Here is a 23,509-nt window from a genome sequence, read left to right on the forward strand (position 1 = left end):
TAAGACAGACGTACAGGGACAGGCTTCTTGGGTGCGACAGTCTGAGAGAGACTCAGGGGACAGCTTTCTTTGATAAAGAGAGATGCAGAGCATGCTGAGAGTGAGCATTCTGGTTACAAAGCAAGGGAGACAGTCTGACTGTGCTTGTTAAAGAGAAAGAGACAGCTGGAAGACTGGAGAAAGAACCTTAATTTCAATGAGACCAAAGAACATGTAAACACAGAGGAACACAGAACAAGCTGTTGCTTACTGAAGAGACCATACTGCCAACACTCTGACGGAGAGGCTGTAAAAGAGACTGCTGATATTCATGGATAACTAAGGCAGGGTAGGTAGTCCCACGAGACCCAGGCAGGCAAAATATCTGGTGGACTGGGGCTGAGGTCTCCTTAGAGCACATGATGAGACATACAGTTCACCCTTAGACCAGGTATTCTTTGTTACTGAAGGGACAGCTCCCAGCATATCACAACCTCTGAATGAGAGACCACACTTGTCTGTGGTGCCAAAGAGACTGCTTAAGCAACAGTTTGGCATTTGTCAGAAGCAAGTGGTATAAACCTAAGAGATGGGGGAATTGGATAGATATGGGCTGGCACAGGGATAGTAGTTGGTATATATATATACATATATATAGAGAGAGAGAGAGAGACAAATACAAGATCCTCTGCACTCAACCCATTATCAATATATTTAAGACAGAGACATTTTGTGCTACTGCTACTGAAAAATGCCTTACCCTGTTTAAACAAAATGTCTCTGTCTTAAATATATTGATAATGGGTTGAGTGCAGAGGATCTTGTATTTGTCTATATGTATTTTGTGATCACAGCCTCATTGCACCCCCGCCTAATGGTTTTATAATTAGTGGTGAGCACAACTTTCCCTTGTTTGTTATATATATATATATATATATATATATATATATATATATATATATATATATATATATATATATATATATATATATATATATACACATGTATATTTAGGTGTATAAATTGGGCTAAACCAAAGGGACAGGGGAGCCAGTACATAAGTTAGCGCTGCTAGAGGTGAGAAAAGAGCAGTCAAATATATTCAGTGAGAGGAGAAGTGATAGAGAGGCTTGTGGGGCAGAGAGCATGATGGGTAGATATGTTAATATGGGGATGAATAGCAGTAACGGCAGCCTGTGAGCAGCCATAGAGATATGCATGAAGGAGCTCTAGGCGGCTACTCATTACTTATGTATGATTGTACACATGCACATAGTCATTAACTCTGTGATCTTTGCTCCCAGGAATTCAGGAAGCCCTGTGCCAGGCAGACAGACCAGAAGACAAGAATAATCACTGGCAGCAGAACTAACACTTATACCTGGGATCAGAGAGGATTCAGGATGGAGGGAACTGCTAAACTGATGGAAGGCTACCTGGGCAAGGCACAGGGCCACAAAGTTCCAGTCCATGGATGGAGGATCTGTCTGGCACATGAATTTGAGGAGAAGAGGAAACCCTTCCAACTGTCAGATGTTTCCCCTTCCCACATGATCACCCACCTCCCCATGGGCATCAGGTAAGGGAATATTATGTGTCTATATGTGGCATCTCATTCATTCGACCCTCCCCCCTGACCCACACATTCAGTCTGGAAGTTCATTCTGGGCAAAAGGTTGCATCTTACATTTGTTTATCCAAGATGGAACCTGTTGGAAGTGACAGATGTCTCTCGCACACAGTACAAAGGGACATCACACTCCACTTTAGGGCAATGACACACAGAGCTACTAATAACAGTATGAAGTAGCTGCTATTAGTAGCTTTTGTGTGTCAGTGCATAGAGACACACACACACACAGTGCCTAGGGACACACAGACACTCAGTGCCTAGAGACACACACAGACACTCAGTGCATACGGACAAACACCCCACACACACAGTGCATAGGGACACCCCCCACTCACACACTCTTCTCCTTACTTTTTATAAGCTCAGCAACCCTATAACCTTGTACCTGCCCTAATTCCATTCCTCCCCCCTCCAACAACATACCTGCCCCCACACACTACTAATGCCTCTTTCCTGCCCTACCTTTATCCACTGTTTCCAGTGCTTTGCCTATGGGAGGCATAGTTATTTCTGCTGCACATACACATAGCTCAGACCTTAATGCTACATGTGTTCCTTGGGATCAAATTGGTTATCCAATCAGGAAAGGATCCTTTTGCTTGAGGTTCCAGAATTAGCAAATAAAGCAGAGTTGGTCAGAAATAATGAATATTTTCCCTTTGTCTTATGATGTCCTTTGTTCCAATCAGAGGCAGGAGGGTCAGTTTATCAGACTGCATGCCATTGTTTTAGGAAGGCCTATCTGAAAGCAAGTCAGTCTCACGCTACCTCTGCATCTAGTTGCTCTGTGATGCTGGTGTATACCCTGCAGTATAGACTGGTTATCCACAATAACACACAGTGCTACCCAACTCCAGTCATTTCATGCACCCCATGGTAAAATCACGTGTCTGTCTCTGTCCTTATACTTATGACGCATGAAGTGCTTTGTATAGTCCCACCATGGCTGCACCTCTGTGTGTTAGTTCTACACAGGGTGTCTGTAGAATACCTACAAAGCAGTTTAGTTTTGGACAGAAAGCTTTATTTCCTGACTCTACAAGCAGTCTTATTCCATTTGGTGGCACTCTATAGAGTAAATGTTAAAGTACCTCATTGATCTGCCTCTGGACTCACATCTGGGGGTTAAGTGACATCGGTGCCAGGTCACAGAACTAATTGATGTCAGTGACGTCACAATTGGGTTTGCATGGGGAGGGGGGACAGGATCAGACAGGATTTCAGACTAATATTGGGTGGGTCCAGTGACAGAGGGCAGGCATGGGTCAGATTGCAGGTTGGCAAATCTTGGTTGGTTGAAGGTCTCACAAATCAGAGCCAAGTGTTTATGATAGGAATGACCATGAAGATATAATTGTGTGTGGGTCAGTGATGCTGACGTTCAGTATGACACTCAGTGGGCAGAGATATCTGTGCCAGTATATATTTTGGACTTGGATAGAGGAATAAAGGCAAAGCAGAATTATTACAGGCTATTTCAGGTAATTTCCTCTTTAAGCCATTCTGTGTCTTGTGGCTTTGCAACAACTGGTGGGCCTGTTGTGCAGCTTTCTCTTTAGCAGAGCTGTCTTAGATTGGGCCACTATTTAAAGTGGACCTGTCACCCAGACACATAAATCTGTATAATAAAAGTCCTTTTTTAAATTAAACATGAAATCTGATTTCTATTTTTTATTAAAGCATTCATAGCTGTTGTAAGCTCATTTAAACATCTCACCTGTCAATCAAATATTACCTGCCCCTCCTCTATGCCAAGACAATTACTTTCACTTTCCATTCAGCCCTTACTACATGTCACTGCTCTCCCCACATTCCCCCCGTTCTCTTCACCATTTAATTGTGTAACCAGGACATGGGGATGGACATCAGGTCCCCCATTCTGGTGCACAAACAAGATTCTGAGATGATACAAGACTTAATAACAGTGTCCCACACAATGACTCCTGCCTACTTGTTATAATTATGAATTCCCAGACTGAAGGAAACAAGATTCAAATAATTTATACAGTGTAATTAAAGTTAATTTTGCTTGACTAATGTTAGAAAATAGGATTTTGAATATTTTTTTTGGGTGACGGGTCCCCTTTAACCCTGCCCATATAAGATCCACTCCAACAGGATCCACTTACCTCTCCAGTAACTGGGGCCACTGTTTCACCTCTCACAGGTATCTCCTCTGGTGGAGCAGGAAGACCTACATGGAAAGGAAGGCTCCCTTCATCGACATGCTCAACTCCATCCCGCTGCGTCAGATTTATGGTATGTCCATTTAATGATGCTTGGGGGGCTGTAGGACAATGTAAAGGACTTTGAAACCTTTTAGTGCCTATGCTGCTAGCACTACAACACACATTTAAACCTTGGCCTTTGTTACTTATGTACAAAGCTCATTTAAGTCCTATAGCCAGGCCTTGTTATAGCATAAGGGGATGCAATCAAACCAACAGAAGCTTCTCCATGTTTCGTCCTTGTGAGGTAGATTCCCAGTTCACTAATACACCCCCTACATAATGGTCAAGACATTTGTTTTAGTGACACTGTCCAGAGTTACACAACTTGTAATCCACAAATACCTCCAAGTCCTTCTCAGTTAAGGAAACTCCCAACACATTGCCATTTAGTGTATAACTTGCATTTATATTATTTTTGCCAAAGTGCATAACCTGCATTTATCAACATTGAACCTCATTTTCCAGTTTGCTGCCCAGTTTTCCAGTTTAGACAAATCACTGTGCAAAGTGTCAGCATCCTGCATGGAACCTATAGTTCTGCACAATTTAGTCTCATCAGCAGAGACATATAGAAACACTTTCACTGCCCTACTCCAGGTCATTTTTAAGTTAAAAAGCAAAAGGACCAAGGACAGTCCCTGCTTGCCTTCTCATAAAAGACAATGGAATTAGTCTGGAAAGATATATACTGACACAAACTCATAGTATTTGTAGTCATATGTAATATAGTCCAGTATCTTATCCCTAAATACCCTTTTAAAAAGCTTTCCTACCACTGACGTCAGACTAACTGGCCTATAGTTTTGAGGCTGAGAACGGGATCCTTTTTTGAATAGAGGCACCACATTAGCAATTCGCCAGTCTCTTGGCACTATGCCAGACCTCAATGAATCCTGAAAAATTAAGTATTGAGGTTTGGCAATCAAAGTTCTAATCTTGTTCAGTGCCCTGGGATGATAAATATGATATTGGGCTACATTCATACCGGCCTATGGACTGCCATTGTCTGTGTGTCTGAGCATGTGTTGTCCCTCCTAGGGGTTCCTCTTGGTGGCATTGGCGGAGGCACAATCACGCGGGGCTGGCGGGGAGAGTTTTGCCGGTGGCAGCTGAATCCTGGACTTTATACCTATAAGACAGTGACGGAAAACCAGGTGAGGGGCACATTGCACAACTACCCCACAAAGGACCCCATTGGTGTGAAACACGTTGCTCTAATAAACAGAAGCTAACACTTGTATTTTCAGGAGGCCCTGTCATCTTTTACAAGTGCCAAATACACTACTTGCACCACATGCACCCGTTTAGGATTTCTCTTTTATTGGTCGATCTTTTTCTAGTGGCTGGCATTGTATTTGTCATTATAGCGTTTGTTATTTTGTAACGTGAGAGAGATGCCCCAGGGCATGATTAAGTACTGGTTGGTGAAAGGCAAGGACAATTGTTAGCTGGGGGAGGGGGAGGGAGAAATTATGGGATTGGCTAATGATCTGGAGAATGGGGTAGTAGCAGGGGAGCTATAGGTCACTAGGGGAATGTCCTGCAGGCAATGTTCCTTGAATATAATTCTTATGTGCACACTTTCTAAACCTGTGTGTATACTTTTAAAAATCTGTGTGAACAGGTCAAAAATGTGTGTGTGTGTCTCATAACCCCTGAGATCTTTCTCTTCTCCTCCCACCCCTGTTATCCAGTTGTTGCCCTGGGTCCCACCCCTAGAGAAGAATATCATGGGTCACTAACCAGTCAGGAGAATGGGCTATGAGCAGCCACAGGACACTAGGAGGGGGTACCTTACATATAATAACTATTATTACTCCTACACCCCCTAATCCACATGTTTGCCTCATGCCCCTCAGTTCACAGTATGTATCCGGAGAAGGGGACAGACGGTCTACCAGCAGGTTCTATCAGTGGAGCGCCCCCACATTCTGCAGGGCTGGAACTGGGGATACTGTGGGAGCCAGGCCTTCTATCATGCCTTGTATCCCCGGGCATGGACTGTGTACCAACTGCCAGGACAGAATGTCACCCTCACATGCCGCCAGGTGTCGCCCATCATCCCACATGACTATAAGGTAAGGGGAGGGGCCAGTAAGTGAATCCAAGACTAAAGTGCAGTGGGGCAGATGGCAATTGCACTGTGTACATGTGAATATACACTCTTATTATTATGTGAGCATGCCATTGCCAACATGGGGTATTTGTGTTTGGATAGGCACGGGAGCAAATTCCTACAGCCTGGGGCATATTTTTGTTGCTGCTGGGCCAGGTAATTAACTCTGTGTAACCATGGAGGCTGATCCTGGGAGGTGACCCTGCTACATAGCAACTGTCGGTGTTTGTGCCCTATGATCGGAAAGGTACAGACAGCAGGAGGCACTTCTCTGTACAAGGGTTACTAGTGATAAGATCGGCTGATTGATTGCAGCAGCAATATTGGACGTGCTGTACAGACCTGTCTCTCGCTATCAGAAAGTCCTGATGCTGTCAATGTTTAACCCTGCCTGGCAATCACTCGTTGTGACTCTCACTGCAAATCTGTAGGTGTCACACACCTGTGCATAAACCCTGCGCCTAGAGTCTGCGCCTAGAGTCTGAGCCTAGAGTCTGAGCCTAGAGTCTGAGCCTAGAGTCTGAGCCTAGAGTCTGAGCCTAGAGTCTGAGCCTAGAGTCTGAGCCTAGAGTCTGAGCCTAGAGTCTGAGCCTAGAGTCTGAGCCTAGAGTCTGCGCCTAAAGACTGTACATAAACTCCAAGGGGCAAATTCACTAAGCGCCGAACGCTAGCGTTACTTCACTAGCGTTTGGCATTTTCGTTACTGCGCAAATTCACTAACGAACGCTGGCGTAGTTTCCCTAGCGTTACTTCGCACCCTTACGCCTGGCGAAGTTTCGCTAGGGACGTAACTACGCAAATTCACTAACGCGCGCAGTGTACTGAACGCTACCTTTTACGCTAGACTTCCTTCGCCACCTGAGACCAGGCGAAGCGCAATAGAGTAGATAGGGATTGCTTCAAAAAAAGTCAAAATTTTTTCTAAGTCCCAAAAAACGCTGGCGTGTTTTCTACATTATGGGTGATAGGCTGAAAAAGATCGAAGATTTTTTTGGGACTCCCCTCCTTCCCCCCTTCATCTCCTGACTCATGGCAACTTACCTAGACAGTGGGCACATGTGGAGGGCAAAATAAAATTTTTATTTGATGTTTTGAAGCTTTTCTAGCCATTTGTAGTGCAGATACGTATTCCTCCATTGAAATTTGAATTTGGCGCCGTATGCAAATTAGCCTTCGCTAGCGTAACTTCGCTTTACTTAGCGAATCAACGCTAGCGCAACTTCGCAACCTTACGCTACCCCTGAGCGCAACTTCGGATTTTAGTGAATTTGCGAAGCGCTGGCGAAACTACGCCTGATGAAGTGCGGCGAAGTTATGCCTGGCGCAACTACGAATCTTAGTGAATTTGCCCCCAAGTTCCACTGCTGCCTGCAAGGTCATTAGTCAATCATATACAGAACGAGGAGCTGAGAGCACCACTTACAGCACCTACCTGTCCCATCAAGCACTTGCACTCCAGTTACCCTCCTATGCATTACTTTATCCACCAGGGGATGTAAACCCAAAAATAGCCATATTTGCCTAACGAGAGAAAATATAAATCCAAGCAATTTCTCAATAACCATTCATTCCTCATTCTTACTGGTTTTAAAGAATTAAATAAAGGAATTTGTGGGTTTAAGCATTTGGTACCTATACTAGTAATTGCTTCGTTCCCATCCTTATTATTGGGATAGACGTAACAAGATGGATGAGGTTCCCTGGGAGTACAGTGGGTATAAAAGTGATGGAGTCATATTTTGCCCCATGTGGTACAGAGATGTTACTATTGTATTTGTACACATGATGTTGGACTTCTATAACTTACACTTATGTCCCACCTTAGGACTCCTCCCTGCCCCTGGCTGTCCTGGTGTGGGACATAGAGAATGGAGGAGACGAGGAGACAGAGGTGACCATTATGTTTTCCCTGAGAAATGGCAGTGGCACACGGAGTGACCGGGCCGGCAATCACTGGAATGAACCATTTCACCTTCACAAGGAGGGGGAGTCAGTAAGAGGAATGCTCTTGCACCATTGCACTGCCACCAACCCCTACACAATGGGGGTCGCCGTGAGAGAAAAGGTATGGGGTTCCCTATGTGTAATGTGTGCTCATGTACTGTCTGTACTAGTCATGTGCCCTCTCCTCTAATGTCTGTACTAGTTATGTGCCCTCCCCTGTACTGTCTGTACTAGTCACGTGTCCTCTCCTGTACTGTCTGTACTAGTCACGTGTCCTCCCCTGTACTGTCTGTACTAGTCATGTGTCCTCCCCTGTACTGTTTGTACTAGTCATGTGTCCTCTCCTGTACTGTCTGTACTAGTCATGTGTCCTCCCCTGTACTGTCTGTACTAGTCATGTGTCCTCTCCTGTACTGTCTGTACTAGTCACGTGTCCTCCCCTGTACTGTCTGTACTAGTCATGTGTCCTCTCCTGTACTGTCTGTACTAGTCACGTGTCCTCCCCTGTACTGTCTGTACTAGTCATGTGTCCTCCCCTGTACTGTTTGTACTAGTCATGTGTCCTCTCCTGTACTGTCTGTACTAGTCATGTGTCCTCCTCTGTACTGTCTGTACTAGTCACGTGTCCTCCCCTGTACTGTCTGTACTAGTCATGTGTCCTCCCCTGTACTGTTTGTACTAGTCATGTGTCCTCTCCTGTACTGTCTGTACTAGTCATGTGTCCTCCTCTGTACTGTCTGTACTAGTCATGTGTCCTCCCCTGTACTGTCTGTACTAGTCATGTGTCCTCCCCTGTACTGTTTGTACTAGTCATGTGCCCTCCCCTGTACTGTCTGTACTAGTCATGTGTCCTCCCCTGTACTGTCTGTACTAGTCACGTGCCCTCCCCTGTACTGTCTGTACTAGTCACGTGCCCTCCCCTGTACTGTCTGTACTAGTCATGTGTCCTCCCCTGTACTGTCTGTACTAGTCACGTGGCCTCCCCTGTACTGTCTGTACTAGTCATGTGTCCTCCCTGTACTGTCTGTACTAGTCATGTGTCCTCCCCTGTACTGTCTGTACTAGTCATGTGTCCTCCCCTGTACTGTCTGTACTAGTCATGTGTCCTCCCTGTACTGTCTGTACTAGTCATGTGTCCTCCCCTGTACTGTCTGTACTAGTCACGTGCCCTCCCCTGTACTGTCTGTACTAGTCACGTGCCCTCCCCTGTACTGTCTGTACTAGTCACGTGGCCTCCCCTGTACTGTCTGTACTAGTCATGTGTCCTCCCCTGTACTGTCTGTACTAGTCATGTGTCCTCCCTGTACTGTCTGTACTAGTCATGTGTCCTCCTCTGTACTGTCTGTACTAGTCATGTGTCCTCCCCTGTACTGTCTGTACTAGTCATGTGTCCTCCCCTGTACTGTCTGTACTAGTCATGTGCTATCCTCTGTACTGTCTGTACTAGTCACGTGTCCTCCCCTGTACTGTCTGTACTAGTCATGTGTCCTCCCCTGTACTGTCTGTACTAGTCATGTGTCCTCCCCTGTACTGTCTGTACTAGTCATGTGTCCTCCCCTGTACTGTCTGTACTAGTCATGTGTCCTCTCCTCTAATGTTTGTACTAATCATGTGTCCTCCCTGTACTGTCTGTACTAGTCATGTGTCCTCCCCTGTACTGTCTGTACTAGTCATGTGTCCTCCCCTGTACTGTCTGTACTAGTCATGTGTCCTCCCCTGTACTGTCTGTACTAGTCATGTGTCCTCCCCTGTACTGTCTGTACTAGTCACGTGGCCTCCCCTGTACTGTCTGTACTAGTCATGTGTCCTCCCCTGTACTGTCTGTACTAGTCACGTGTCCTCCCCTGTACTGTCTGTACTAGTCATGTGTCCTCCCCTGTACTGTCTGTACTAGTCATGTGTCCTCTCCTCTAATGTTTGTACTAATCATGTGTCCTCCCTGTACTGTCTGTACTAGTCATGTGTCCTCCCCTGTACTGTCTGTACTAGTCATGTGTCCTCCCCTGTACTGTCTGTACTAGTCACGTGTCCTCCCCTGTACTGTCTGTACTAGTCATGTGTCCTCCCCTGTACTGTCTGTACTAGTCATGTGTCCTCCTCTGTACTGTCTGTACTAGTCATGTGCTATCCTCTGTACTGTCTGTACTAGTCACGTGTCCTCCCCTGTACTGTCTGTACTAGTCATGTGTCCTCCCCTGTACTGTCTGTACTAGTCATGTGTCCTCCCCTGTACTGTCTGTACTAGTCATGTGTCCTCCCCTGTACTGTCTGTACTAGTCATGTGTCCTCCCCTGTACTGTCTGTACTAGTCATGTGTCCTCCCCTGTACTGTCTGTACTAGTCATGTGCCCTCCCCTATACTAGCCATGCCCCTAACTGTTACCTTTGCTTTGTGCCCACAGTCAGGGATCTGTGTTTCCCACTGTACCCAGTTTGACCCCACAGGAATGGGGCAGGAGGTGTGGAAAGACCTGTTGGAGGATGGACGGCTGGACTCGGCAGCAGGTGAGAGTGCAGGACTAGTTAATAGAGCAGTCACTTATTGGGGATAAATATCACATCCCTGGGCTGTATGTCACATCTCAGTGGGCAACTAAATGGTGCTCTTGCTTCATGACCTATTCCCTAAATCCAGCTGTCCCCCACACCACTAATCTTCATCTCTTCACACAATATTACAGGTCCCAGTCCACCAACGGCCAAGGGAAAGAAGAGTGCAGCAGCAGTGGCAGCCGGGTGCATGGTGCCCCCCAGGGGCCGAGAGACGCTGGAGTTCTGTATGAGCTGGGACATGCCCAACATTCACTTTGGTGCAGGACACAAAGTGCATCACCGGTACGTTTATTCCTCACTACCAGGATTCTTGTCCTGGGCCCAGTGAAGTAACTTATAAACTTATCTCAAAGGGGAAGTTCAACTTCCAAACACTTTTTTCAGTTGACTTGTTTTCAGATGGTTCACCAGAAATACAGACTTTATTCAGTTGCTTTTTATTTTCTACCGTTTTCCCAAAATTGAAGGTTAAAATGTAATGTTCCTGTCTGTGGTGTCTCAGTCTGGCAGCTCAGTGATCCAGGGGCAGATTCTGTTCTGTTACATCTGATCCATTAGTTGGTCCATTTCTCAGTAGGATCTATGGGGAATATAAGTGCAACTATTATATAAATGCTAACAGTTGCCTTTAATGACACCCAAGGATTCAGATTAGCAGGGATAAACACATGGATCAACTCATGAATTAGTTATAGGGTCGCTGACCCCCTCCCACAGCTGCTTCACAAACACATAAGAAGGGGAAACATTAAACCTGACACTTCAGTATTAGAAAAACTGTGAAAAAATAGAAAGTAATTTGAAAAAAAATCTTATGGTGAACTGTCTGAAACCAACTGAAGAAGGTGTTTGAAGGTGAATATTCCCTTTAAAACTTAAACAATTTATGTAGCTTCTATAAAATCTTCTGTGACTTCTATAAAGCAATGACAAGGCAAAGCTGTGTGATAGGGGCAGGCAGGAGTGTAGGGTTTAAACGTAGCGTAAACACCACTGACCCCCAATGACTTTTAAAACTTCTACTGCTCCAAGTAAACGAACCAATTTATTTGCATGTTAATTAATGGAACTATTTATATCAATTGCTTATTATAGAGTCACATCAGCTGTTTCTATTGGGATCTATTTACTGAATGATATGAGTCTCTCCTACATGAACTTTCCAGCAGTGGGAATGACTGGTTATTATAGAGTCACATGTTTCTATTGGGATCTATTTACTGAATGATATGAGTCTCCTACATGAACTTTCCAGCAGTGGGAATGACTGGTTATTATAGAGTCACATGTTTCTATTGGGATCTATTTACTGAATGATATGAGTCTCCTACATGAACTTTCCAGCAGTGGGAATGACTGGTTATTATAGAGTCACATGTTTCTATTGGGATCTATTTACTGAATGATATGAGTCTCTCCTACATGAACTTTCCAGCAGTGGGAATGACTGGTTATTATAGAGTCACATGTTTCTATTGGGATCTATTTACTGAATGATATGAGTCTCTCCTACATGAACTTTCCAGCAGCGGAATGACTGGTTATTATAGAGTCACATGTTTCTATTGGGATCTATTTACTGAATGATATGAGTCTCTCCTACATGAACTTTCCAGCAGTGGGAATGACTGGTTATTATAGAGTCACATGTTTCTATTGGGATCTATTTACTGAATGATATGAGTCTCCTACATGAACTTTCCAGCAGTGGGAATGACTGGTTATTATAGAGTCACATGTTTCTATTGGGATCTATTTACTGAATGATATGAGTCTCTCCTACATGAACTTTCCAGCAGTGGGAATGACTGGTTATTATAGAGTCACATGTTTCTATTGGGATCTATTTACTGAATGATATGAGTCTCTCCTACATGAACTTTCCAGCAGTGGGAATGACTGGTTATTATAGAGTCACATGTTTCTATTGGGATCTATTTACTGAATGATATGAGTCTCTCCTACATGAACTTTCCAGCAGTGGGAATGACTGGTTATTATAGAGTCACATGTTTCTATTGGGATCTATTTACTGAATGATATGAGTCTCCTACATGAACTTTCCAGCAGTGGGAATGACTGGTTATTATAGAGTCACGTGTTTCTATTGGGATCTATTTACTGAATGATATGAGTCTCTCCTACATGAACTTTCCAGCAGTGGGAATGACTGGTTATTATAGAGTCACGTCATCTGAGTAAATTTATGGGGTGATATTATCACTTTGAGCAACATTCCACTAAAACGCCTTGTATTAACTCTTTCTTTATCTCCAGACGTTACACACGTTATTTTGGTTGCCAAGGTGACGCTGCTCCGGCTCTTTGTCATTATGGACTGACCCACCTTGTGGAATGGGAGCAGAAGATAGAGGCCTGGCAAGAACCCATCCTGCAAAATGAGTAATGATCACAACTGGGAAGCAACTAGAGAATAGATGGGGGGGGGGCATTTATATTTAGACTTGTGGGGGGGTGCTCTAATGTTCAGACTATGGGGGGAGGGGGAATTAATGTTGGGATTCTGGGGGGGGGGGTTGTTGGATTGATTCCACTTGCTATTCATCCAGGTTTTTGCCTTTTCTCCGCCGCACAGAGACCTCCCAGCCTGGTACAAATCTGCCCTATTTAATGAGCTTTATTTCATGGCGGATGGAGGGACCGTGTGGGTGGAGGTTCCAGCTGATGATGATGATGATAATCTGATGAGGAGGGGCAGTAAAGACCTGACTGGCATGAGGGACGTCCTGCAGGAATACGGGCGCTTTGCTTACCTTGAAGGTGCCCACCCTGATACTGGCATCCCAGTTGTTCCCTGCACTCTCTTACTTGTCACCACCTGTCTCTTCACATACAAGCTTTGCTGTCTCCTTTGCATTTTCTCCCGCTGTCACTCCAGCTGCTTCTCTTGGTTTCTCTGCACTCTCTGTTGCTGTATCTTTGTACTCATTCACTCTGTCTCTATGAACTCCCCAACTGTCTCTCTCAATTCTCTCTCACTGTCTCTCTAAGCTGGGGGTCCCCAAACTTTTATACCCTTGAGCAACATTCAGATGTTAAAAGAGCGGGGGAGCAACACAAGCACAGAAAATGTTCGTTGGTGGTGCAAAATAAGGGTTTTATTGGCCATTTGGTTGCCCCTATGTAGACTGACAGGTTCTGTACGACTGGTATTTATGCACCAATCTTGCCTTCAGCCAGGAATTCAAAAATAAACATCTGATTTGAGGCCACGGGGAGTAACACTCACTGGGGGTCATTTATCAACACTGGGCAAATTTGCCCATGGGCAGTAACCCATGGCAACCATCAAATTGCTGCATTCATTGTTCTACTTGCAGTTGGCTTTAAAAAGCTAATCACCGATTGGTTGCTATAGGTAACTGCCCATGGGCAAATTTGCCCTGTGTTGATAAATGAGCCCCTCTGAGTCTGTCTGAGCACTCTCTCTGCTTTTCTTTGTATCTCTGCTCTCATTCCTGTAGTATCTTTCTACTTATTCCCTTAGTCGCTGTGCACTCTCCTGCTGTCTCTCTAAACTCTCTCACCTGCTGTTTCTCTGAGCACTCCCTCTCTTTGTATCTCTGCACTCATTCCTGTAGTATCTTTCTACTTATTCCCTTAGTCTCTGTGCACTCTCCTGTCTCTCTAAATTCTCTCCCACTGTCTGCCTGAGCACTCTCTCTGCTTTTCTTTGTATCTCTGCACTCATTCCTGTAGTATTTTTGTTCTTATTCCCTTTGTCTCTATGCACTCTCCTGCTGTCTTTTTGAACTCTCTCCTGCTGTCTCTTTCTATCTCTTCTCTCCTGCTGTGTATTTGTTCTTATTCCTGTTTTAGTGACAACCTTCAGCCTGATACTTTTCTATATTGTCTCTGATTTCTGTCATTTTCTGATTCTTTCCTCTCACTGTATCTCCCTGTGGCTGCAGGACAGGAGTACCGCATGTACAACACGTATGATGTGCACTTCTACGCCTCATTCGCACTTATCATGCTGTGGCCCCAACTGGAAATCAGTCTTCAATATGATATGGGTGAGTATGTTCAGCTATGTGAGTGCCGTGTGTGTGTGACATGAGAGTGTCCGGTAAGCAATTGCAATGTGTCGGACATGTCAGTGTATTGGGGCATGTGAGTGTTCCCTGCATGTGTCACGTGTGTAACTACTGTGTGTGTTCAATGTGAGTGTGTCGGGGTATGAAAGTGCAGTGCACAAGTGTTCCAGGCTATGTAAGTGCAATCAGTATTGTGTGAGAGTATGTGAATAAATCAGAGTTTATGGGTGTGTAATACATCATTGTACTAGGGGCTTGAATTGTGTGAGTGTGTAACATGAATATGTCTCTCTCTCCCGTCTGCATTTCCCAGCTGCCTCGGTGCTGCAGGAGGACCCTGAACTGCGCAAATATCTTATGAGCGGATCTATAGCTCCTATAAAGACCGGGAATGTTGTTCCACATGATGTCGGAGATCCAGGTATTCCCTCCTTTTCCTGAGCTCTTTCTCTGCTTCCTATTGGCTGGGATTGGTACCCACTGGCACCCCATGATATTGTTGTAATGATTACTCTTCCTGGGCTCCCCAAATGGCAAGGTTACAGATATATAGAAACATTGGATATAGTAACATATGGATATATTAAAGCACTGCGTATCTTGACAGCGCTATATAAATAAATGATGGTGATGATGACATTGGGGTAACAGTCACCCTGCTATAGTTCCAGTGGTACCCAGGGTATAAATAAACACTCACCCCAAATCTCCCCCTAACTGACCTTCGGACTGGGCCCCCTTAGCTCATAACAAGGTTACAGATATATAGAAACATTGGGGTGTCACCCTGCTATAGTTCCAGTGGTACCCAGGGTATAAATAAACACTCACCCCAAATCTCCCCCTAACTGACCTTCGGACTGGGCCCCCTTAGCTCATAACAAGGTTACAGATATATAGAAACATTGGGGTGTCACCCTGCTATAGTTCCAGGGGTACCCAGGGTACAAATAAGCACTCACCCCAAATCTCCCCCTAACTGACCTTCAGACTGGGCCCCCTTAGCTCATAACAAGGTTACAGATATATAGAAACATTGGGGTATAGTCACCCTGCTATAGTTCCAGGGGTACCCAGGGTACAAATAAGCACTCACCCCAAATCTCCCCCTAACTGACCTTCAGACTGGGCCCCCTTAGCTCATAACAAGGTTACAGATATATAGAAACATTGGGGTGTCACCCTGCTATATCTCATTTCTCTAATGACAGGGGGTGAGTGGGTATCTCTGTGCAAGGAGTGGATCATTTTTCAGGGGGGGCATTGTAGTGAACCCCCAGGAGGAGAGTCATGTATTCCTGCCCCCTCATTGGTTTGTCTCCCATTGCAGATGATGAGCCCTGGCAGAAACTTAATGCCTATCTGATCCATGACACGGCCAACTGGAAGGACCTAAACCTGAAGTTTGTTCTGCAAGTGTATCGGGACTATCACATGACTAAGGATCCCGTCTACCTGAGGGACATGTGGCCTGTGTGTCAGGTATGTGTCACATGACCAGAGCATTGGTATTACTGTAATAACATCAGTAGCTGGGAGGTACAGTATTATTTCTTCCCTCCCCCTTGTTGCTCTGCAGACTGCGATGGAGGCATCACTAAAATTTGATGAAGATGATGATGGACTGATTGAGAATTCGGGCTTCGCTGACCAGACCTATGATGCATGGGTGATGACAGGCCCCAGGTGAGCAGAAAGTTACTGGATTATTATGATCCCCCCCCCCAAACACACAAGATGAGAAGGGGCCCAGTGTAAGGGCCACAGCCACATGCAGCACTGCTATGTATAGACTTAGATTGTAAGCTGTGTGGGGTAGGGACTTCCTTCTGTGTCTTTTACTATGTGACACATGTGTATATATTTATATACTTATTATTTATTATAGTGTTCTCCTGAGGGGTGGGTCCCTTTTAGTAACAGCCCTGTGGGGGGTGGGTCCCTTTTAGTAACAGCCCTGTGGGGGGTGGGTCCCTTTTAGTAACAGCCCTGTGGGGGGTGGGTCTCTTTTAGTAACAGCCCTCTGGGGGGTGGGTCCCTTTTAGTAACAGCTCTTTCAGGGGTGGGTCCCTTTTAGTAACAGCCCCTCTGGGGGGTGGGTCCCTTTTAGTAACAGCCCTGTGGGGGGTGGGTCTCTTTTAGTAACAGCCCTGTGGGGGGTGGGTCCCTTTTAGTAACAGCCCTGTGGGGGGTGGGTCCCTATTAGTAACAGCCCTGTGGGGGGTGGGTCCCTTTTAGTAACAGCCCTGTAGGAATCAGTTGCTGTAAGTAGAAGCCAATGGGCGGCCATTGAAGGATTGCTGGTTTTCTCTCTGTCAGTTCATACTGCGGGGGTCTGTGGCTGGCGGCCGTGTGCATGATGTGTCAGATGGCGGACATATTGGGGGAGGCGGCTGTGCAGGAGAAGTTCGCTGGCATCTTACACAAGGGCAAGGCGGCATATGAGAAGCTTCTGTGGAACGGTGAGTACCTGACTGGCGGCTCTCAGTGTTTGTGACTGTCAGATTTAATTGATCCAATAGGGAATTCCCAAAGCTCACAATCGATTGGTTCAGCACATTGCTCACAGGATAACTAATATTCGCTGTGTACTCCTGGGCTGCTGGCAGTTAGTGTTGGCAGTTTTATGTCTGTGGTGCATATAAACCATGTAAGGCCTGTACTGTATATTACATAAATAATCCGTGAGTGTGAGCTCATGTGTCACTGAGTGAGGGTACACATTGCCCCAATAACACTTGGCTTTGGCCAAGGATGGCAGTTGCTGTTGAACAGAAGCTGACAGTTTCCCTTTTCTGCAGGTAAATATTATAACTATGACTGTGGGGAGCAGTCGTACTATAACAGTGTCATGTCCGATCAGTGCGCGGGACACTGGTTCCTTCGGGCTTGTGGTCTGGGAGTCGGGGAGAGCGAGGTAAGTGGCACTGGACATGTCATGCTGTGGGTTGTGGCTTTAATGGAGTACAAAGCAGTGTGACCAGTCGCTTTCTCCTATTGGCTGTACACAAGTGATACCAGGACTGTCCGTTTCCATGGATACCACATGCTGGCAACGGCTTAAAGGGGCAGTACCCCCACATGCCCTCAATGAACAGGGCTTTATAGCGATAAATACACATATATTGTATGACATCATGTGACTCACGGACACTATTACATCATGTGACACCTCTGATTTGTGACACTATTACATCATGTGACACCTGATTTGTGACACTATTACATCATGTATGTGACGCCTCTGATTTGTGACACTATTACATCATGTATGTGACACCTCTGATTTGTGACACTATTACATCATGTATGTGACACCTCTGATTTGTGACACTATTACATCATGTATGTGACACCTCTGATTTGTGACACTATTACATCATGTATGTGACGCCTCTGATTTGTGACACTATTACATCATGTATGTGACACCTCTGATTTGTGACACTATTACATCATGTATGTGACGCCTCTGATTTGTGACACTATTACATCATGTATGTGACACCTCTGATTTGTGACACTATTACATCATGTATGTGACGCCTCTGATTTGTGACACTATTACATCATGTATGTGACGCCTCTGATTTGTGACACTATTACATCATGTATGTGACGCCTCTGATTTGTGTTCCAGGTTTTCCCCAATGATCATGTACTGAGTGCCCTGAAAACCATCTTTGAGTTGAACGTGAAACAGTTTGCGGGGGGGCAGATGGGGGCAGTTAATGGCATGCGCCCCGATGGCACCACTGATACATCAAGTGTCCAGTCTGATGAAGTGTGGGTGGGAGTGGTCTATGGACTGGCCGCCACCATGATACAGGAGGTACGGACATGTGTCTGATTCACATTCTCATTGGGCTGTTTCTCAGCAGGGGGAGGGGCAGATTCTGATTTCGGCTGTTTCTTAGTGGGGGGAGGGGCAGATTCTGATTGGGCTGTTTCTCAGCGGGGGAGGGGCAGATTCTGATTGGGCTGTTTATCATGAGGAGGGGCAGATTTTAATTGGGCTGTTTCTCAGCGGGGGGAGGGGCAGATTGTGATTGGGCTGTTTCTCAGCAGGAGGAGGGGCAGATTCTGATTGGGCTGTTTCTCAGCTGGGGGAGGGGCAGATTCTGATGGGGCTGTTTCTCAGGAGAAGGGGCAGATTCTGATTGGGCTGTATCTCAGCAGGGGAGGGGCAGATTCTGATTGGGCTGTTCCTCAGCGGGGGAGGGGCAGATTCGGATTGGGCTGTTTCTCAGGAGAAGGGGCAGATTGTGATTGGGCTGTTTCTCAGGGGGGGAGGGTCAGATTGTGATTGAGTTGCTTGTGTATAGCAGTGATTATGGCAGTGTTGGTACTATTATGGGCTATTTACTTTGTATTTGCAGGGGCTGGTGCAGGAGGGCTTGCAGACGGCCGAGGGCTGTTACCGCACAGTGTGGGAGCGACTGGGAATGTCCTTCCAGACCCCCGAGGCTTATTGTGAGAAGCGGGTGTTCCGCTCCCTGGCGTACATGCGCCCCCTCAGTATCTGGGCAATGCAGCTGGCGCTGGAGGACCGACAGAGGAAAACTGCCCCCGAGGAGCCCAAAAACACCCAAGTGGAGTGACCCCACAGCCACCGTGAGGCATCATTTGTACTAGTGACCCCCCTGTAACCAGCCATGTGACCCCCAATGGTAGCGGGACGGCACATGATGGGAGGGACGGGGGCCATTTGCTTGGGGTGTTTCATCTTCCGTTTGGAATTACTTGAACCCATTTATCTTAGCCTCACCCCCAACTGATCGCATGAAAAAGCACCCCCACAATTATCCTCTGCTGGACAATCTATTGTAATCTCCCCCCGACATGCTGTACTTGGTATCTACCTCACTGACACCCTCCCAGAACCACGGGCCCCAAAACTGCTCTTGCAAATTGCTGCTGGGTGAGAAGAGATCTCTTGTACGGAGGATCCCCGACACTGGATCTCACAGCTGCTCCCATTGGATCTGTCTGAGATCAGCCCAAATATCTGATCTTTCCCTGAATGGTAGTGGTGCACACGTGTTTTACAGCCAATCAGATCTCAGCATTTTCACTTAATAGCCAATGAATGGAAATCTGCTGCTCATTCAGTATAACGTCTCCCCGTCATGGTCTGATCCCTCAGCACTGGTGGGGGGCCCTACAGTTTCACTCAGTAACCACAATCCTACTGGAGTGAGTGTTGGGGTACAGTCTGACTGATGGGCTTGTATTAGAGGGGGTGTTGTGCAATGATGGAACTTGTGTGTGATGCCGTTCATGTATAAATAATAGTGTAACTGATTGTGTAACACACTCAGCGGCCAGATTGTCAGCTCCCAGGCTCAGGGGTCCTTTATTCTGTATTTCACATGACTCTTTCTCCCATATTGGTTAGAGGCCACAGCAGCACAGAGTCACCTTGTTCTTATAACATAACAGAAATCTCAGCCAATCAGATGGTGAAAAGACTGTATGTCTGCCCCCTGCTGGGAAACCATGGAACTGTCTGTATTTACCCAATGCTTCACTAACCAGCAGTAATGGATCCACCCGGCCTGTATTCTGCTCTTCTATTTCACTATATTGACCCGGCCTGTATTCTTCCCATCAGTCTGTATTATATGTACCTGCTGCCATACAGTATATCAGTCTGTATTATATGTACCTGCTGCCATACAGTATATCAGTCTGTATTATATGTACCACAGTCTGCCATACAGTATATCAGTCTGTATTATATGTACCTGCTGCCATACAGTATATCAGTCTGTATTATATGTACCTGCTGCCATACAGTATATCAGTCTGTATTATATGTACCACAGTCTGCCATACAGTATATCAGTCTGTATTATATGTACCACAGTCTGCCATACAGTATATCAGTCTGTATTATATGTACCTGCTGCCATACAGTATATCAGTCTGTATTATATGTACCTGCTGCCATACAGTATATCAGTCTGTATTATATGTACCTGCTGCCATACAGTATATCAGTCTGTATTATATGTACCTGCTGCCATACAGTATATCAGTCTGTATTATATGTACCTGCTGCCATACAGTATATCAGTCTGTATTATATGTACCTGCTGCCATACAGTATATCAGTCTGTATTATATGTACCACAGTCTGCCATACAGTATATCAGTCTGTATTATATGTACCTGCTGCCGTACAGTATATCAGTCTGTATTATATGTACCTGCTGCCATACAGTATATCAGTCTGTATTACATGGAGCTATACATGCAGAGATGTCCCACCCATGTCATACACTTTCCGTGCACTGCTGGTTACACCTCTCTCTCAGCAGACTTGGTATCTCCCCCTTATACGCACGATCCAATGACTCAAGTCCGTTGAACAGATCATTTCAAGGTAATGGGAGGCAACAATGACTTTCTTCTCATACAAAGTTGCTCCTTTTGGGCTTTAGTCACCAATAGGTACAGCTCAGACTATCACTAAAGACGTCTCATGTCCCAAGTAAGGTTTGCTAAGAAGCTGTCTGTTTTTTCTTCTCCTGAGCCATCACATAGTCCAAGAGCAGAAGAAGCAGTGACCACAAGGGTAAATAAACGTCTCATTTAAAACTTCAAACCATTTAGACACAACATTCTTGTCCCTACCTCCACCAGGGATACCACCTGAGAAGGACACCACCTTGATTAATACCACCAACAGATTGAATGCTCATAGAATGGTCTCAGTAGAGGATCTTGTGAGACTTCTGGATCTAATGGTCTACTCCCAGAAAGCCTCCTCTTATGGGTGGTTCCACCTATGTCTTCTTCAACTTAACTTCAGTGGAACTGAAACTGCCAGGACCTTATATCATTCTACCCCTCTGGGAGTCATTCAAGTAGTTTGTTTAAGAAGAAACACCGGATCAAAGGATAGTTGTAGAAGCCACTCATGTAGCAGGTAATCACCACATGGGTCAACCTACTGGATCAGGGTGCGACCTCAGACCATCACATTTGTCATGGACCTTGGACTCCAGAAGACATGCCACACGTCAATATTGTGAGACTTGATGCCCCTCCTACACGGTCATGTTGAAGCCATTAAGTCACCCAGGTGGCGCTAGAAGCATGGCACCCAGGCAAAAGGTGCTGATTCTGATGAGGAAGGACAAAAGTGATCTAAATGTATAATCATTTGTATCTCTCGGACAACTTCCCCAGCGCTGGACAGAGGATATACATTATTCTCACAGTCACTGCCCAATGGAGCTTACACTAAGTGTTATCAGTTCACCTGCCTGAGTGTATTTTGGGTGTGGGAGGAAACCCATGCAGAGAATGTTTTTGAGAACCACCCCAGGCTTTCTTACCAAGGTAGTGCTAATCTCCAACTGAAATCGGGGCATTGTCCCACAATCCCAGCCTGGCACAGAGTTATGGCTCCATGGACTGGGCACATTTGCTGGTGCACATATTGCAATTCTGGGCTGTAATCAAGTATCAGGGCTGCGGCAGAAGACTTACAACTTAACACTGGTATAAACTGCCAGTGTCCTTCATGCCCTCTATGCCAAGTCAGTGAGCACCTTGTGGTCCTACACGAAGCATCTGCACAGTGGCGACTAGAGAGACGCTGGATCCAGATTTGGCTAATTCTTGCCACTTTTTGCAGGATTCAGATTTGGTCTTTATTTTTATAGTATAGATTAGTTTCCACCTTCTTTGGCCTCCAGTTTTCAAATGGGGGGGGGGGGGGGGTCACTGACCCCAGCAGCAGTCTGGCTCTCATTCAAACCACAACCTGCTTGCCTGGGGCAATGGGAGGAGGCAGTGCAGTAAGTAGTAGATCCTCCTTCCCTTCGTTGGCCTTCTGGCTGGTTGTCCCTTGGTCCTTCTGAACTTCTCATTAGTTCCAGAGGGGTGGGATTTAAGACTTTTTTTTTTTGTTCTGCCTCCAGGGGTGACCAATTATAATCCCAGAAATTAATATACAATAAGAAAACCTTTATTCACCCTGTTATTACTTTCACTCTGATTGGCTGTCACCCTATATTGTAGTGTCCCTTCTGCTTCACATCTCACCTTACTGGACCATACTCCCCCCCCCCCCCGTTGGTACATTCACCCTAATTTACTGTCTCACCCATGGGACCCTGTCTATGATAGACATATACACCAATTGGTTTGCCAGTTGCTGACTGCCTGTTCTGTATTTGCCCAGCTGCTATAAAGCGGAGTTGCCTGTGTTATGTTGGTGTATTTTATCAGCGCTCAGATAAGTCGTGTGCCGGCTGGTGCCCCCCATCTTCTCATCCAGAGTGGGAGTCGCTACATTCTGACCCAGGGTTTTCTCTTGGTTTTTTTTTCGTTTTAATCTTTTATCTGTACAAATCTGTATGTAAATGTTTTAATCTGTGAGAGTTGGTGCAATTTGATGAAGATGTAGGTGTGTGTATAAAGGGGTGATTTTATAGCAATGCCCTGCCGTTATTTCCCATGATTACACCGTGTATTGAATCTGCTGGTGCTTAATAAATGAAACATTCTCACTGCTTTCCACTGACTACTTCTCCTTTAATTACATTCATTGCTGCCATTCGTTCTACTCGTTGGGGGCCCTCCGGCATTTCCTACACTGACCTGTAAGAACAATCTAGAAGTTTAATTAAAGGCAATGTCACTGCTCTATAGCCGGGTCTGGGAGGCCAGGGGGTTATACACAGGCTGCAATGGCAGAGGGCAGCTGGGGTTGTTGTCATGGCAACCCTATTGTACCTTTCCTCCTATACAAAGGCAAATTTAATTGCTCCTTAATTCCCCAGAACTTAGGGTTGGGCTCCTACATGAGGCAGTGGGGCAGTTACCCTTTATATTTATCTGGCGGTTAGGACTGGCCTTCCCCATTCCCGATGTTGGCGGTACAAATAGGAGAAAGTCAGAACAGAGGGTACAAGGGCTCCAACAAAGGGCAAAAGGATGGAGATACCCACAACCAAAAAGGGGCAGATAAGAACCTTCT

The 23,509-nt window shown here is 45.7% G+C and overlaps 1 protein-coding gene across 1 annotated transcript; it reads left to right on the forward strand.

Moving 5' to 3' along the window:
• The first annotated feature begins 187 nt into the window (after nt 1-187).
• Nucleotides 188-23,042, forward strand: gba2.S (glucosidase, beta (bile acid) 2 S homeolog). Its single transcript, XM_018241882.2, has 18 exons — nt 188-328; nt 1,284-1,558; nt 3,780-3,871; nt 4,882-4,997; nt 5,703-5,921; nt 7,785-8,024; nt 10,306-10,408; nt 10,585-10,738; nt 12,734-12,859; nt 13,053-13,237; nt 14,389-14,493; nt 14,828-14,935; nt 15,845-15,996; nt 16,094-16,200; nt 16,834-16,976; nt 17,316-17,431; nt 18,155-18,346; nt 18,894-23,042. Exons 2-18 carry the CDS (start codon nt 1,383-1,385, stop codon nt 19,113-19,115), a joined length of 2,556 nt encoding a protein of 851 aa, XP_018097371.1. The 5' UTR covers nt 188-328; nt 1,284-1,382; the 3' UTR covers nt 19,116-23,042.
• The last annotated feature ends 467 nt before the right edge of the window (nt 23,043-23,509 follow it).

The sequence above is a fragment of the Xenopus laevis genome, chromosome 1S (genome assembly GCF_017654675.1).
Source record: "Xenopus laevis strain J_2021 chromosome 1S, Xenopus_laevis_v10.1, whole genome shotgun sequence".
Classification (NCBI taxonomy): Eukaryota; Metazoa; Chordata; class Amphibia; order Anura; family Pipidae; genus Xenopus; species Xenopus laevis.